General features: G+C 44.0%; 1 protein-coding gene across 1 annotated transcript in view; it reads left to right on the top strand.

Moving 5' to 3' along the window:
* The first annotated feature begins 3,089 nt into the window (after positions 1-3,089).
* AR (androgen receptor) overlaps positions 3,090-17,055 on the top strand; it is a 242,067-nt gene continuing 228,101 nt past the window's right edge. Inside the window, exon 1 of the mRNA XM_049871628.1 lies at positions 3,090-5,767. Coding sequence (XP_049727585.1) covers positions 4,227-5,767 — 1,541 coding nt within the window. The 5' untranslated portion in view covers positions 3,090-4,226. The remainder of the gene's footprint in view (positions 5,768-17,055) is intronic.

The raw sequence follows: 17,055 nt of genomic DNA, 5'->3' as shown, positions 1-17,055 counted from the left end.
AGAACCGTGAAAACATTATGCTGAGTGAAAGAAGTCAGTCATGAAAGGACAAATATGATCCCACTTATAAGAAATAGGCAAATATATAGAGACCAGAGTTTATTAGTGGTTACTAGAGATGGGCGGAATGGGAAGATAGGGATTCATTGCTTAGGGGGGCACTGAGTTTCTGTCATGGTGGTGAAGCTATCTGGAGACTAATAGTGGTGATGGTTACACAACATGATGAATGCAATTAATGTCACTGAATTGTACATGTAAAAATGTTGAATTGGCAAAAGTTTTGTTATATATACTTTTACTATAAAAAGTGGATAAAAGGAAAAAATACATTAAAAAACAACAAAATGAGCCTTGAGAGTTGTAAAATTCATCCCCGTTTACAAAGTTGTTCCGCACACCTGATCTCTTTTAACTGTCACATCAGCCTTCTGAGAGTCAGTATTATTGTTCACAGTTTTATGATTGACATTAGAAGCAGAGAGGCCTGAAAAAAAAATTAAGGTGAGAAATAATTCTCCAAAGTTGCCCTGTAAATAAATGGCAGTTTAACAGACATTCAAACCCAGGCCTAAAGTATTCCAAAGTTTACACTGGCTCCACAGTACCTAAATTGTCCTCACAGTTTCCTTATCATAAAAGGAAGAAACAACAGGTAGTGCAAATTCTTAAGCGCTAGTAACTGAAAAGTTGGCAGTTGTAACCCACTCAGAGGCACCTTGGAAGAAAGGCCTGGCAATATACTTCTGAAAGGTCACAGACTTGAAAACCCTATGGAGTGCAGTTATACTTTGCAACACATAGGGTTACCATGAGTTAGAATCAACTCAATGATAACTGAAAATAAAAGAAAAAGAAAGCCTTCATGCCCCACCCTCTACTGGATGTAAATAAGAAAATTCAAGTCACTTATGGCACTCTAAATTATCAGTGTTGGAAGGGACCTTAAAGACCTTTTGGCTAAATCTCTTACTCTCCCCCCTCAATCACAAGACAAGACACGGAGGCTGAGAGAGAGGAAGAGATTCACTGCCAGTCTGTAGACAGTTTCCCTGGCTGTAAGACCTGTTCTTTCCATTCTACAGTTCTGCCAACCAACTCAATTCCCTTTGAGCAATCATAATTCAAAGTTTTGGTGGAACTGAAGGTTGTGATGACTATTCAAATAAGGTTTAAAGTGTCTATGCATTTTAATTACATATTTCTGTTACAATGCAGAATCTCTATACATCAGTTCAACTGACATATCTATGAATATGGTTGTTTCTTAACCATAAGGGATGATTTGTGAGATTCCTCACCAACAATGGGGGTATGATATGTCCATGCAGGGCTGCAGCCATTAAAATCCCCGGAGATAACTTTTTACCTCCAAAGAAGTTAAGACAGTTTAGAGAAGCCTTGGTGTTCTCGAAGGTTCATTTATAGCCCTTTTCCAAGTGCCCATGAGATTGATGAATCTAGCTAAAATAGTGATGAGATGGAAGACTAGTTTATGTTCTACTAGTGGTTAAGAGTTACGGCTGCTAACCAAAAGGTTGGCAGTGTGAATCCACCAGCCACTCCTTGGACTGTTCTACCTGTCCGATAGGGTCGCTGAGTCGGAATCAAAAGCGACTCAGCGGCATTGGGTTTGGTTTTTGTTGTTGTTGTTGTTTACTGTGGAACATAGAACAAACTATGCCCTTGCAACAAACTACGCCCTTGCTTCAGCTTCTCCATCTGCAAAATAAAGCTAATCATACCCACTCTTCCCTGCCTTTAGGACTGAATTACCTCGGTTGGTCAGGTTAAGTAAATACTCATAATGCTTGGCTGTGCACAAGATAAAGCTGTAATGCCTCTTTTCCCTGTAGAGAGTAGAAGAGACCAAGACGAAATGTCCACCGATCTTTAGGGACAGACAGCCCCTGCACAGGTTTAAGGAGTTTAAAAGTTAGGGAGTCCCGGGCCGCCGCTGTCAGCATAAAGGGAAACCTCAGTTCCTTATATATCTACTCCTGGCACCCTACCATTTCCTCTACCCTTCCATTCCCACCTGCCTCTCCTCTTTATCCAGGAGCTGGGGGGTGGGGAGGGGGACTGGTGGCCCACAGAAGAATCAGTTGCAGTACCTCGCATCACCCTCCACTTCTGATTGTCCCTCAAGAGGAACGGTCATATGTAGGTTCCATCCCTTGGACAGTGTAGTTCGCAAGTTTAAAATATGTAAAGGCAGCTTGGAAAACCAAGGACCTATATACAAGCTAATGTTTGCAAAGCCCTGGACAAATCGAGGGTGTACGTGTATATGGTGAGTGTTCTGCTGTTTACGTTTTTGCCTCCTTGTCCGGGTGAGATTTTGCCTTTGCACGTCTGGATAGGTGAGGAGTGGTTAGAAGCAGTTCCAGGCAGGAAGAAGGGAAGAGAATAGGGTAGATACAAGCTCTGGTTCATGGGTGGAGGGTTCCTAGAGTAACTGGCACTCTGCCACGAGACCCTATATACCCTTTGGAGAAATCTCTAAGGTTTCACCAAGTATCGGGTGGATTGGCCATAGCTCCTTCCTCCGTTTGCAAGAGTCACTACCGTTCTACGCGTCCCTGTTGGTGAACAGAGCCCCTTGCAGCCATTAGGAGCTGGTACTCCTAAAGCCTCCTTCTCCACTCCCTCACTGCTGCCCTCCCCCCCCCGCCCCGCCACACACACACACACTCAACGTCAGTTTTGAGATTAGGCTTTGGAACCAAATCTGGTCGCTATGAGTCGGAATCGACTCGATGGCACCGGGTTTTGTTTGTTTGTTTGTTCTGGCGAGTGCCTCCAGGCGCTCTGGGAGGGTAGTCCTCAAATAAAAAAAAAAGCTCAGGTTAAAGCTTCAACCCTGGTGCCTTAAACTGTGATCCCAGAGAGCAGGAGGTATTCAGGAGGCAGGGATCCTCCAGAGCTACAGCAACCCTCTCCCGCGTTCACCCACGCTGCGCCAGCACTTGTTTCTCCAAAGCCACCCAGCGTTTGCGCTCGGTGAGAGGAGGAGAGAAAAGGAAAGGGGAGGGGAGTAAAAAAGGAGGTGGGAAGGCAGAGAGGCCGGCCCGGCGGGGGCGGGACCCGACTCGCAAACTGTTGCATTTGCTCTCTGCACCTCCCAGCCACCCCTCCGAGATCCCCAGGAGAAAGATTACCGGGAGAGGCGGAGGGTCCGGAGCAAGCCTGAAGGCAGAGGAGACGACAGAGGGAAAGCGACAGAGCTAGCCGCCCCGGTGCGGGACAGAAGCCGAAGGGACGCACCACGCCAACCCCAGCCTGACTCCAGCGTCAGCCAACGCCTTTTGCAGTAAGGCGGCTTCGAAGCCGCCGCCCCGGAGCTGCCCTTTCCTCTTCAGTGAAGTTTTTAAAAGCTGCTAGAGACTCGGAGGAAGCAAGGAAAGTGCCCGGTAGGACTGAGGGCTGCCTTTGTCCTCCTTCCCTTCACCCCGCCCCCCCCCCCCCCGCCCCGGGTCTCCTCTCCGGCTGCTGCCTCGGAGAGTTTCTCTTCGCCAGCCCCCACCTCCCCCCTCCTCCGCCAGCGCAGCCCGGCCAGCAGGAGTTTGCAGAGAGGTAACTCCCTTTGGCTTTGAGCGGGCGATCTAGCTGCACGTTGCAAAGACAGCTCTAGGATCCGGGCAGCCGGGGAGCAGCTTCAGCACTGCAGCCGGGACCTGGCTGGTTAGGCAGCACTCAAGGCGTGCCTCCTGGTTCCTCCGACTCTCCCACTTCCCCTGCCTCTTCACCCCCAGATCGCAGGACCAGAGATCAAAAGATGAAAAGGCAGTGAGGACTTCAGTAGCAACAAACAAACAAATAAACAAAAAACCCAACCAAACAAAAAGCCCCCAGAACAAGAACAAAACAACAGGCTGTTCTTATTTGCACCAGCTTCAGTGGACACTGACTTTGGAAGGGGTAGGGTTTCCTTTTTATTTTTCCTCAAGATCTGAGCCTCTTTTGAATCTACCCTCCAAGTATCCAGGTACAGACTGAGCCTAGCAGGGCAGATCGTGTCCAGCGCGTGTTTTACTCTGCACAAGACTTTGAGGTTGTCAGAGGAATTTTGCGTGGTTGCTCCACCAAGTTTCCTTCCCAGGAGCTTCCCGCAGGTGGGCAGCTAGCTGCAGCGCCTACCGCATCGCAGCCTGTTGAACTCTTCGGAGCAAGAAAAGGGGAAGCGGAGTAAGGGAATTAGGTAGAAGATTCAGCCAGGCTCTAGGATGGAGGTGCAGTTAGGGCTGGGGAGGGTCTACTCCCGGCCGCAGTCCAAGACCTATCGAGGAGCTTTCCAGAACCTGTTCCAAAGCGTGCGCGAAGTGATCCAGAACCCAGGACCCCGGCAACCTGAGGCGACGAGCGCGGCACCTCCCGGCGCCCGTTTGAAGCAGCAGCAACAGCAGCAGCAGCAGGAGGAGATCAGCCCCCGCCAGCAGCAGCAGCAGCAGGGTGAGGATGGCTCTCCGCAAGCCCAGAGCAGAGGCCCCACAGGCTACCTGGCCCTGGACAAGGAGCAGCAACCTTCACAACAGCCGTCAGCCTCCGAGGGCCACCCCGAGAGCGGCTGCATCCCAGAGCCCGGAGCTGCCGCGACCGCTGGCAACGGGCTGCCGCAGCAGCCGCCAGCACCTCCGGAGGAGGATGACTCAGCTGCCCCATCCACATTGTCCCTGCTGGGCCCCACTTTCCCAGCCTTAAGCAGCTGCTCCGCCGACCTTAAAGACATCCTGAGTGAGGCCGGAACCATGCAACTCCTTCATCATCATCATCAGCAGCAGCAGCAGGAGGCAGTATCCGAAGGCAGCAACAGCAACGGGAGAGCAAGAGAGGCCGCAGGGGCTTCCATCTCCTCCAAGGACGGTTACCTAGGGGGCACTTCAACCATCTCAGACAGCGCCAAGGAGTTGTGTAAGGCAGTGTCGGTGTCCATGGGCTTGGGTGTGGAGGCGTTGGAACATCTGAGTCCTGGGGAACACCTTCGGGGGGATTGCATGTACGCCCCACTCCTGGGAGGTCCACCCCCTGTACGTCCCACTCCTTGCGCCCCGCTGGCTGAATGCAAAGGCTCTGTACTGGACGAATGCCCAGGCAAGGACACTGAAGAACCTGCTGAGTATGCCCCTTTCAAGGGAGGTTACGCCAAAGGGCTGGATGGCGAGAGCCTAGGCTGCTCTGGCAGCGGCGAAGCAGGGGGCTCCGGGACACTTGATCTGCCGTCCACCCTGTCTCTCTACAAGTCCGGAGCACTGGATGAGGTAGCAGCGTACCAGAGTCGCGACTATTACAACTTTCCACTGGCCCTGGCTGGGCCCCCGCCTCCTCCGCCGCCCCCCCACCCCCATGCCCGCATCAAGCTGGAGAACCCCCTGGACTACGGTAGCGCCTGGGCGGCAGCGGCAGCACAATGCCGCTACGGGGACCTGGGGAGCCTGCACGGCGGGGGTGCAGCGGGACCCGGATCCGGTTCACCCTCAGCAGCCGCCTCTTCCTGGCACACTCTCTTCACAAGCGAAGAAGGCCAGCTGTATGGGCCCTGTGGCGGTGGCGGTGGCAGCGGCTCAGGGGTCGAGGCGGGGACCGTAGCGCCCTATGGTTACTCTCGGCCATCTCAGGGGCTGGCGGGCCAGGAGAGCGACTTCCCTCCACCCGATGTGTGGTACCCTGGCGGCATGGTGAGCAGAGTGCCTTACCCCAGCCCCAGTTGTGTCAAAAGCGAGATGGGCCCCTGGATGGAGAGCTACTCCGGACCCTATGGGGACGTGCGGTAAGTTCCTCCTCTCAAAAATGTCGTCTTTCAGCCACGGCCACAAGGCTAGGTCTGCATTCTGTAGTATCTATCCCCTCCTCACTGTGCGAACGCTCCTTCTGCATCTAGGAGCCCTCGGTAGGGTTCCATTGGAAGGGGCTCTCTAAACTTGGAGTTCTCCCGGGGCGGGGGGACGGGGCTCAACTTGCCTGCATGCTCTGAATCCCCACTGTGGGTTCTGAATCCTCTCTGTGCGCCCCGGATGCAGGTGCGTGCCCTTCCAGATCCCTGGACGACTCCGCTAGCCTCTCAAAATTCCAGCTACCTCGCAGTACTCCACGTATTATGGCTTCCGAACTTAAATCCGACTGCACAGCGACCTTCAGAGATAAAGCCCTTAAGTCTCCCCACCCCAAATTCCTAGAATCTCAAGAAGAAATATGGGCAGTTTCTCCTCTTGGGGTCTGTAAGTGTTTGCCCCCCAGCCTGTTGTCGGTCTCAGCAGGTTAGAAGCAAAAAGCCTGGCCCAAGCGTTTCTCAGCCAGCCTCCTCTAAAGAGATAAACTGGAGTGCCCCATTAGAGAAAGAAAGCGGTATCAGGCTTCTGTGAGCCACTGTGTGAAGGGGTGAGCTCCCTTCCCTGGCAGCAACTTTGGATTTGCCCCAGTTTAGGGGTCAGAGGAATGAATACAACCAGGCAGTTTAGAGCAGGAAAAGGTAGGCGAAAATCACGGGACAACTTTCTGGGTAATCACCGGGCAGAATTTTCACTCACAGCATTGGTGGATTTTCTTGGTAGTTGCTTGGGTCGGTTTTCTCTTATAAAGTGTTTATTTTCTCTGTGGATTATATCAGATCCACAGCCTTAGGTTTTCATCAGATCTATAAAGAGGAGAATGTTTCTTTAATGAACAATTTAACCAGGCTTGAGCCTGACTTATAGAAAGTGCTGGAAAAATGTTTTTAAAGAATTTCCTGCTATTTCAGTGTGCTCAGGAATCTGCTTCAAGGAGGGAAGAGTGAGATGTTTCAATATATGCCTTCATTTTCAGAACATGCTTGCATTTTAAAACATTCGCTGTTAAAAAAATTTTTTTTTTTCGCTGTTAGCACTAACAAATTGAGTAAGAACTGTTAGTGACCTATGAGCCATAACCTTGCCCCAGAGTTTTAATTAGGACATGAGAAAAGTGGCGGACAGTTTCATTTTGCTTATTAAAAATTCTTCCTTACCAGTTGTTGAGCTTCTTTGAGACCAGGTTGGAGTTTTGCCCCCCCACCCCCACCCCAACAAATTAAGATACTAGTTTATCTCCATCAGGGAGAGAGTATTGACTGGGAAGCTGACTCCTCAGGTCTGCCAGGTGCTGATGTGCCCCTGGACTTGTGTCTTGGTCTGTGTGTCTATAGCTATTTTCTTTGATTGTGACTTTTCCAAAATTTCTTTGTTAGCATCTTTGGGCACTTAAATTTAACAATTTGCCTCCGTTCACTGATGCTTCCCTTTTTGGAAGGTTCGTCATACAGGGTCAGAAAAAAGAGGATAGAATTTCATAAAATATTATTTTCTGGGCTGTTGAAGAAACGGCTTCTTACTAGGTTTTACATTCTATTAGCTTTTTAAGGCTTTGCTTACAGGATTTTCAGAGACTTCATTTGTTATTGTCAAAGTATTTTGCAGTTAATTTAGGGTGTTTATTGTTGTGATGGGGTTATACTGTGGAATATAAAGGTCTTCATTTTCTGAGAACAGTTTTACTTGGTAGGGTTAATTTTTTTCTAGGGTTGTCACTAGTCAGTAGAATCTTCTGTGAACTTTTCCGGGAAGGGGGGAGGAATGTCTAAGGTGCTTCTTGGCCTACTATAATGTAATGCTAAACCCATTCACTGGTCCCTTCCATCTTCTTCATGCCCCCCCCCGCAACTTACCCAGTTAATGGGGAAGAAATGAATGGTTCTGCATATTACGGGATGTGTGTGTGTGTGTGTGTGTCTTCAAAGGCAAAACTCAAAATTTTCAGGGAATGGCTGTGGAGAACAAAATGCTCTCATCAGGTGTGCACATGTTATTCCTGGTCTTAATTGAAAAACTTCTCTATTAGAAAGACCATCATACCTCAGTGCCTACTTGGCACCCTGCTCAAATTAATGACTTCAACTTAAGATTATTTAGCAGAATCCAAAGAAAGTACAAGATTATTTAATCTTTCCTGGTTTGCGATTGCTGCGTTGGTTATGAAAGGGAGAGCTGTTGTTCCTGTCTTGTAAGTTGACAAAGGATTTCTGTTTTTAGGATATGGAAAATCCTTGAGTCTGATGATTTATTGAAAATTAATCAGTTTCATCAGAATGCAACCAGTCCCAATCTAAAAGTTGACATTTTCTTACTTTCTCTCATTTATAGGGGCACAATTTGGTAAAAGGCAAAGGATTTTTTTTAAGCTAAAGCCAGAGCTTCCTCCCTCTGTATTGCATGTATTATGTGCCAAATTTTAGTTAAAAATCTCAAATTCTTGAGGCTTCCAGTAACCTGTTGGATTCCTCGCTTTCCCAACTGTGTGTTCATGTGAATTAGTTAATTTTAGTAACTTTTTTAACATTAATAACTTCTGGAATAATTCTCTGTTCTTATATATCAAGGACATTTCTGCTAAGAGAAGGAAAGAGGGCGAAGGTGGTCCTTTTTTACTTACCATGTGGTTTGAACAGAAGGAAAAATATAAAGTGATGGGGCTTGTGTACAACTCTGATGATATTTTCTGGAGCTGTCTTCTCTCCGAGATCAAATAGGACTACAACTTTGTTAATTGACCACTGGCCCACTTGACACAAAAGTGGGGTCACTTATATCCCAGCAAGCAACACAGTAATAGAGCAAACATTTATTCTGTGTAGGATTTAGAGTTGAACTTTAGAGAGATTATTCAGATGAAAAAATAATATTTTAGTTTTTCTTTTGGGAGTTTGTTTTGGTTTCCATAATGCGTAGTATTTTAATAGTGCTTTGAGATTGCCAAATCCTGCCTTTCTCTATTAGTTATTTCAAAAGAAGGCATTTATTAATTCCCCTTTCCATCTCCTGTCCCCTCCCCAGTTACCAAGCAGCTTTTTATGTTTACCTTACAAGGAGCAGTTTGTCTGTTTTTGTAAAGTAGATTCTGCTTTGGGACCAAGAGAGCGATGTTCTCTGTCTGTAGGCTTTGAGGGTCGGTATGTTGGGGAGGCACATCCTTTTTTCATTGTCAGCAAAATAGCTGGTGGGTTTTTTATGGGTCCCAATAATCAGATCCTGAGGACCAAATGGTCACACTTAGTGGTATCCCATTTGGGAGCATCCGTAGGATGTAGCGATTGAAGGCCCCTCTTGCTTCCAGAGTATCTTTCCCAGCACAGACAAAGATTACCGGTGGTAAGGGGTTTGTTCAGTAAAGCTTGCAGCTTTCCAGTTGCAGGGTCAGTTTGGGGTGCTTTCTTGCCTGTGCTAATTTTACTTCATCAGATTTGCATTCTTTGAGCCATAAACTTTGAAAAACATGTTGAATTTCCTGGCACATTTAATTTTCTTTGTGAAATGTTTTTCCTCCCCTTATTGATTTTCTTGTCTGGTGTGTATATGCACGCATTTAAAACAAAGAATTCTTTGGTCTCCTGACTTTTAAATATATGGTGGCTGTTCTTTGTGCAATTATGTGGGATGGAGTTAGGGACATGGGGAGTTTTTATTATTATTGTTATTAGTATTATTGTGATATCAAGATCACCAATTTCATTTGGAACTCTGTTCAAGCAGAGAGCAGAATGCGGGTGGGCATGGCAAAGCAAGGGGCTTATTTTATAGTCAAACTTGAAATCATGATTCTGAAAAATGAAAAGCAAATCAAAAATCAAGTTTTGTGAGGTTGGGCTGAGAGGGAAAAGGAAACCTCTTCCCACCCACCACCTCTACCATTTTCTCTTTGTCTGCAGCTTCCTCAAGTGTGGCTTGTCCCTGATTTTCTTTTATTCTACTCATTTCGTGCTTTAGACATTGAAATATACTTCTCAGGATATTTTTCTCATTACACCTGTGGCAGGCTCCTAATTATATATATATATATATATGGAGAGAGAGAGAGAGTAACAGATCAGGAATCAACCCAGCACCTCTCTTTTAAGACTAGATGACTTGAGGGGATTGCAAAACGAATTCGGAGTTTAGGGACTTTGCCATTTAATGAAGCATTTTGCCGGCTGGGGTCTATGTCTAGCTCTGTCCACTGACCATTTTGGCACGCTGAGAATAACTGGACCCTTTCTCGTCTGAACAAGTCTGTCTTCGTCAGACTTAGCCAGGATATTACAAGAAGTGCCTAAACTGCGTGTGAGGGTGCTCGCTGGGATTGTTTGGCTGGGCTAATCTGTTGAGGCTACGTGTACATCAATCATTTTAAAACAAAGAAAGATATTAAAGAAATGAATTTACCTCAGACTTTTCTTGCGAGCATTGCAGCAAGTTCTGGGATGTCGAATTCAGAGTAAATTATCTTATCCTAAACACAGAGCTGAGTTTTTTTTTAATTTAATCGTTTGTGAAGTTCTTATACTTAGCAATGCTTGGTTGGCCTTTGTTATATAGTACAGAATTATGAAATCTTATGTAGCACCCTTTTCAAAGAAAAGACCCAGCGCCTTCCAGTTTATTTGCTAGCACTCACGTGAATTTGAGGAGGCCAGGAGGGGGCTTAGTTATCACTCCTTTGCTAGTTGAGAAAGTACAAATAGTTGCATTTTCTATAATATCTCTTTGCAGTGGGAAACCTCTCTAGAGCAGCATTTGTTCTCGAAACTCCCTACCTGATAGATAATGTTTTAGATTGCTGCTCAGCAAGGGCTTCTATTAGTGGCTGCTGCATAGAGATGATAGGCCATGAGTTATGCACAATTTCTTGCACTCTTATGGGTGATACCACCCCTTCTCTCTCACACCAATTCCTGCTGCCACATCAGAGTTGAGGGCAGCTCACCTAAATAAGGTTATAGTTTTAAAGCCCTGGTCACTTGAGCATGCTGCCAATTTAGATCATGCCGTACCTGAGTTGCTTCTTTATAATAACTTTGTTGAGACAACTCGCGATCTATACAATTTACCCATTTAAAGTGTACAGTTCAGTGGTTTTAGTATACTCAGAGTTGTGCAGCCATCACCACAATTTTAGAATATTTTAATCACCCCAGAAAGAAACATTACATTCCTAAGCAGTCGCTCCCAATTCTCCCCATCTTCCCCAGCTCTAAGCAACCACGAATCTACTTTTTGTTTCTATGGATGGCCTATTCAACATGTCATATAAATGGAATCAGGCAGTATGTGGTCTTTTGTGACAGGCTTCTTTTATGTGGAATGTTTTCAGGGTCCATCCATGTTGAAGCATGCACTTCATTTCTTCATTATGCAGAATAATGTTCCATTGTATGAATATGCCCCATTTTATTTGTCCATTCATCAGTTGATGGACATTTGGGTTGTTTCCAATTTTTTTACTATTAGGAATAATGCTATTATGAACATTCTTGTAAAGTTTTTGTGTGAACATATGTTTTCAATTATCTTGAATATAGGGGTCGCTATGTGTCGGAATCAACTCAGCGGCAGTGGGTTTGGTTTTTTTGGTTTTATATACCTAGGAATAGAATTGCTGGGTCATATGGTAACTCTAACTTTTTGAAGAACTGCCAAAATGTTTTTCATAGCGCTTCACCATTTTGAAGGAGCCTTGGTGGTGCACCAGTTAAGTGCTTGGCGTCTAACGGGAAGGTCAGCAGTTGTGACCCAGCAGCCGCTGCTCAGGAGAAAGATTTGGCAATCTGCTTCTGTAAAGATTACAGTCTTGGAAGCCCTATAGGGCAGTTCTCCTCTGTGCTGTAGGGTCGCTATGAGTTGAAATTGGCTCGATGGCAATGGGTTTAGTTTTTTGTAGTTTTTTGTTTGTTTGTTTTCACTGTTTTACATTCCTGCTAGTAATGTATGAGGGATCCAGATTCTCCACATCCTTGACATTTGTTATTTTCCATTTATTTTATTATAGTCATCCAAACCCATTGCTGTAGAGTCAGTTCTGACTCACAGCAACCCTATAGGACAGAGTAGGGGTTTCCAAGGAGTGGCTGGTGGATTCGAGCTGCTGACTTCTTGGTTAGCAACTAAGCTCTTAACCACTGTGCCACCAGGGCTTTTTATAGCCATTTAGTGGTTATGAGATTGTATCCTATTATGGTTTTAGTTTGAATTTCCCTAATGACAATGATATTGAGCGTCTTTGCATGTGCTTCTTAGCCACTTGTATATCTGTGGGGAAATGTCTATTCAGATCCTTTGCCTATTTTTTAATTGGGTTTTCTTTTTATTATTGAGCTGTAACAGTTCTTTACATATTATGGATGCAAGATTATGCTTTGTGAATATTTTCCCCTGTACTGAGGGTTCTTTTCACTTTTTTTGATGGTATCCATTGAAGCATAAAAGCTTTAAATTTTTATTAAGTCCAATTTATCGATTTTTTCTTTTGTCGCTTGTGCTTTTGATGTCATATCTAAGAAGTCTTTGCCTAATCTAAGGTCACGAAGATTTACAATCACACTTTCTTCTAAGAGTTTTATGGTTTTAGCTCTTACTTTTAGGTTTTAGGTTTTGAGTTAATTTAAGTTTTGAGTTATTTTTTGTGTGTGATGTGAGGAAGGGGTTCAGCTTAATTTGTTTGCACTTGGATATCCATTTGTCCCAGTGCCATTTGTAGGAGACACTATTCTTTCTCCATTGAATCATCTTGACATCCTGGTCAAAAATCAGTTGACAGTAAATGTGAGAGTTTCTTTCTGGACTTTCAGTTCTATTCCACTGATCTACATGCCTGTCCTTATGCCAGTAACACACTGTATTGATAACTGTCATTTTGTAGTAAGTTTGAAATCCAGAAGCATGAGTCCTCTTACCCTGTTCTTCTTTTTCAAAATTGTTTTGGCTCTTCTGGGTTCCTTGAATTTTCATACGAATTTTAAGATCAGCTTGTCAATTTCTACAAAGAAGCCAGCTGGAATTCTGATAGGGATTTAGTTGAATCTGTAGATCAATTTGGGGAGTATTGCCATCGTAACTATTAAGTCTTCTGATCCATGGACATGGGATGTCATTCCATTTACTTAAAAAAAAAACAAACCAAACCTTTTGCTGACTCATAGCGACCCTATAGGACAGAGTAGAGCTGCCGCATCGTGTTTCCATGAAGTGGCTGGTAGATTCACACTGCCAACTTTTTGGTTAGCAGCCGAGCTCTTAACCACTGTGCCACCAGGGCACCTCCATTTACTTATGTCTTTTTAATTTCTTTCAACAGTGTTTTGTAATTTTCAGAGTACAGGTTTTGCACTTTTTTGTTAATTTTACTCCTAAGTATTTTATTCCACTTGACACTATTATGAATTAAATTGTTTTCTTAATTTAATTTTTGGATATTTCATTGCTAGTATATAAAAGAAATAAATATAAGTGATTTTGTATTCTGCAATTTTGCTAAAAGTACTTAAGTTTTGAATGCCTCTGTGACTTAAGGGGCAGAGGATTTTTGCTGCTGCACTGAAAGCTAAAGCATATGTTGTGTCATCTTATTTGAAGGCTGTGTAGGCACACTGGTCTCAGCTTTTCCCAGCTGTGAACTGGAACTGGTAATGCCAGCAGTCCCCTTTCTGGATGAATAGGAGAATATCTCTAAAGTTTTGGAGCTCTTTTAGAGACCAGTAGCAAGAAGTCTAAGGTTTATACAGTGAACAGTCCTTGTACTGGAATTTGGATTTGGGAACTATTAGCATGAGGGAAGAGGAATAAAAATCATTTATATACAGAAAAATAACATTAAGAGGTAACAAACGTGAACCAGGCCACAGATATTACTAGCTGTATTTGGTTTATGTTTAGGTAAGCAGCTGGAGTAATAATTTTATGTTTTTTTTTATGCTGTCTTTTGAGTAAATTTCCTAGTCAGGGAAATGGTTAATTTGCTCACATATAATTTGGGCTTCTTTTTGAAGATATACTCCATAGCCACGAAAACAGAGATAAAATTCACCTACACAGGGACTGAGCTTTGGAATCATTAACTCCTTAGGCTAAGGGTCATAGCTAATCATCCACAACTGTAATTTTCTGATGGTGGTAATTGAACTGCAAGCTATTCAGCAAAAGGTCCTATTGTGACCTAATAATGACTTTAGAGATGCCCCTAATAAGGTGATAAAATGAAAAGAATCCATCAATCAGCCACTTTTCATTAAGCATCTGCTATTTTTTTTTTATGTGCCCAGCTGTGTGCTAGGAAGAGCTAAGGTGAAAGGGGACACAATTTAGGGAGGATCTTGAATTCACTGCCCCCAAGGAGCTTATAGTCACAAACAAACAGAAGGGCAGCACCATGATACCAGTATAATTAGATACTGGATTGTATGATACAGCCTTTTGAAATGCAAGCATTAAAAAAAGAAATACATATTCATATGGGTATCTGGGCTGAAGTCGTCAGCAATATTACTTGTGGCTGCCTCTAACCCATCATGGAAGTAGATGGGGAGCATGCCTGAACTCAAGGAATAATTATAGGTCATGATGGATATTTCAAACATGGTAGCTCTGGAAATAAAATGGAAAGTGAATTGGAACAAGGGATGAGAGGTTGAAATATTTAAAATCTATTTCTGCATATTCAACAGTCAAGTCAGTTACTAGTTTCTTCTAGTTAGTTACTAGTTTCTCCCTCAGTTTCTTTAGCTTTATCATTGCACTTGCTGGAAACATGTTTTGATGTCTTTGGACAAGTCTGCAATAATATGAGGAATGAATTAAAAGTTGGAAGAATATTGAGTACAAAAGACCTAGAGAAGTGGTTTTACAGGCAGAGTGTGATTAATAGGTCTGAATTTGGTGTGAAAGCCAACAAAGTTGCCCAGTGTGGTGGTCAGATCAAGAATGATTCATCGGCTCTTAAGATTTCCAGTGATCAGGGTGGATTGCTTTGAGGTTCCATATAAATGGGGTTTCAGAGTGTTAGTTAAGGGAGGCAAGTGAGAAAAATAAGTCCGACAATTCTGGGAGTAAGGGGCACATAACAATCTTTTTTGTAAGGGTTTTGCCCATTTAGAAGATGTAGATTTTTAAATGGCCGGCTCTCTAATCACAGGCTCTGTTCTCTGCAGTCCGACTAGGTTCCTTGCTGGTGGAAGTGTAATCCTGCTATCTGGCCGCTAGGGGGACTGCAAGTGTCCTGTGGCAGGATCCTGAATTCTACACAGAGCCAAGGCCCTGTCACTGGATAACTTGAGCCAGAACCCCCTAGCACCAGATAGTAAATAAACTATCGTGGTACTTAGTAATTTTTCTGGGATATTCTTTCCCAAAGTGAAAAAAAAAATTTTTATTTATGCTGTTTGACTCTTTGATAACTTTTTGTGAACGTGGAGCAGAGAACAGTGACATTGGATATATTCCAATAGCACTGTAGGTGCAAGAGAGGAAGCAGGGAGACAAGGCTACTGCAGTGATCCTGGTAAAGAGATGAGAGTGGCTCAGACCAGAGTGGTATTGGTGAAGAAGGTGAGAAATGGTTGTACTCTGGGTGTGTTTTGAAGGTAGAGAAAACAACATTTACTATAAGACTGGATATTTGGTATGAGAAAATGAGAGGAGTCAGGGATGACAGATTTTTTGGTCTGAGCAACTGGAAAAATGGGGTTGTCATTTACTGAGATGGTAAAGATTGTAAGAGGGGCAGGTAGAGTGGGATGGTGGGACTTATGAATTTGACTTTTGACATATGAAGTTTGAGTTATCTGGTGAACATGTTGATGTTTTAGTTTTAGTTTTCATGTGGTGCCCTCAGCTTTCCTGCTCTTTAAAGAGATTAAAAAGGACTTTTGAGATCACCTAGACTGTTGATGCCCTCTCCCCTCCCCCCCCCCTTTCATTTTATGGAGGGCTAGCTAGTAGAAGGTCTTGTCCAGGGTGAAACAACAAGCTGGCAACAGAACTAAAGCACAAACTCAGTTCTCCTCAATTCCAGTTCAGTGTTTTTTTATTGCTATGTTGAGGCCTCATCTTTCCCAGACCTTAAATCAGATAATTAAACTAAATTGTGAATCAAAAACTGGAAAATCATGCAAATTGGCTGTTTCCCCTAATAGTTGGAATAATATTATTATGTTTTTACTGAACCACATGCCGAATAATTTACTCCTTGAAAAAATGCAGTAAGTATAGGCTACTGAGCATTGATCGAAGAGGGAACCTAAACAGAATCTGAAGAGGAATGGCTTGAAATTCTAGAATTTTAGAGCTCATGGAACGTGGGAAACCATCTTCTATAGCTAGCTCATTTCATGAATGACGTGGCTGAGGTTCAGAGATGGAAATGGACTTGGCCAAGGTCACACAACAAGCTGATGCCTTTCAGTTAGATCCTTTTCCAAGAGGGTTGGCTGTCTGTTGTTTCCTTGGAAAAGTCATATTAGGAAAGTGATTTCATACTTAGAACAGAGCAATAATTACAACAGCAATAATAATGATAGCACTTAAACTAGTTGCCATTGACTCGACTCTGACTCCTAGTGACCGCTTGTGTGTCAAAGTAGAACTGTGCTCCATAGGGTTTTCAGTGGCTGATTTTTCAGAAGTAGATTGCCAGGTCTTTCTTCCAAGGCACCTCTGGATTGACTTCAACCTCCAGCCTTTTGGTTAGCATCCAAGTACATTAACCTTTTGGACCACCCAGGACTCCATGATAGTACTTTAAAAAAATACACGGTATTTAATGAGTGGTTATTGTATGCCAAGTTTTGGCACCTTACATGGAGTAACTCATTTAATTCTCAGTAGGCCCAGAGAAGTTAAGTAACTTGTTCAAGGGTCACACAGCTAGGAAGTAGCAGTGTATGCATACCCAGGAAGTCTGGTTTCTAAGCACTGCACTATACTAGCAGCTTCTCAGATTACCTATCCATTACCTTTATCATCCCAAAAGACTGGTGACTGAGGTGGCCTCATTTTGAGGTGTCTCTAATGAAATCCATTGAGCTTCACTTTTAGTTTCCTAGGGCTGTTGTAACAAATTACCACAAACTGGGTGGCTTAAAACAACTGACATTTGTTTTCCCACAGTTTGGGAGGCCAAAAGTCCAAAATCAAAATATTGGTAGTGCCATGCTCCCTCTGAAGGTTCTAGGGAAGAATCCTTTCTTTCCTCTTCCAGTTTCCAATGGTTGCCTGCAATCCTTGGCATTCCTTGGTT

Source organism: Elephas maximus, chromosome X (assembly GCF_024166365.1).
Source record: "Elephas maximus indicus isolate mEleMax1 chromosome X, mEleMax1 primary haplotype, whole genome shotgun sequence".
NCBI classification, from domain to species: domain Eukaryota; kingdom Metazoa; phylum Chordata; class Mammalia; order Proboscidea; family Elephantidae; genus Elephas; species Elephas maximus.
Note: the sequence above shows the minus strand (reverse complement) of the source record. Positions and strands in the feature narration are given on the sequence as shown.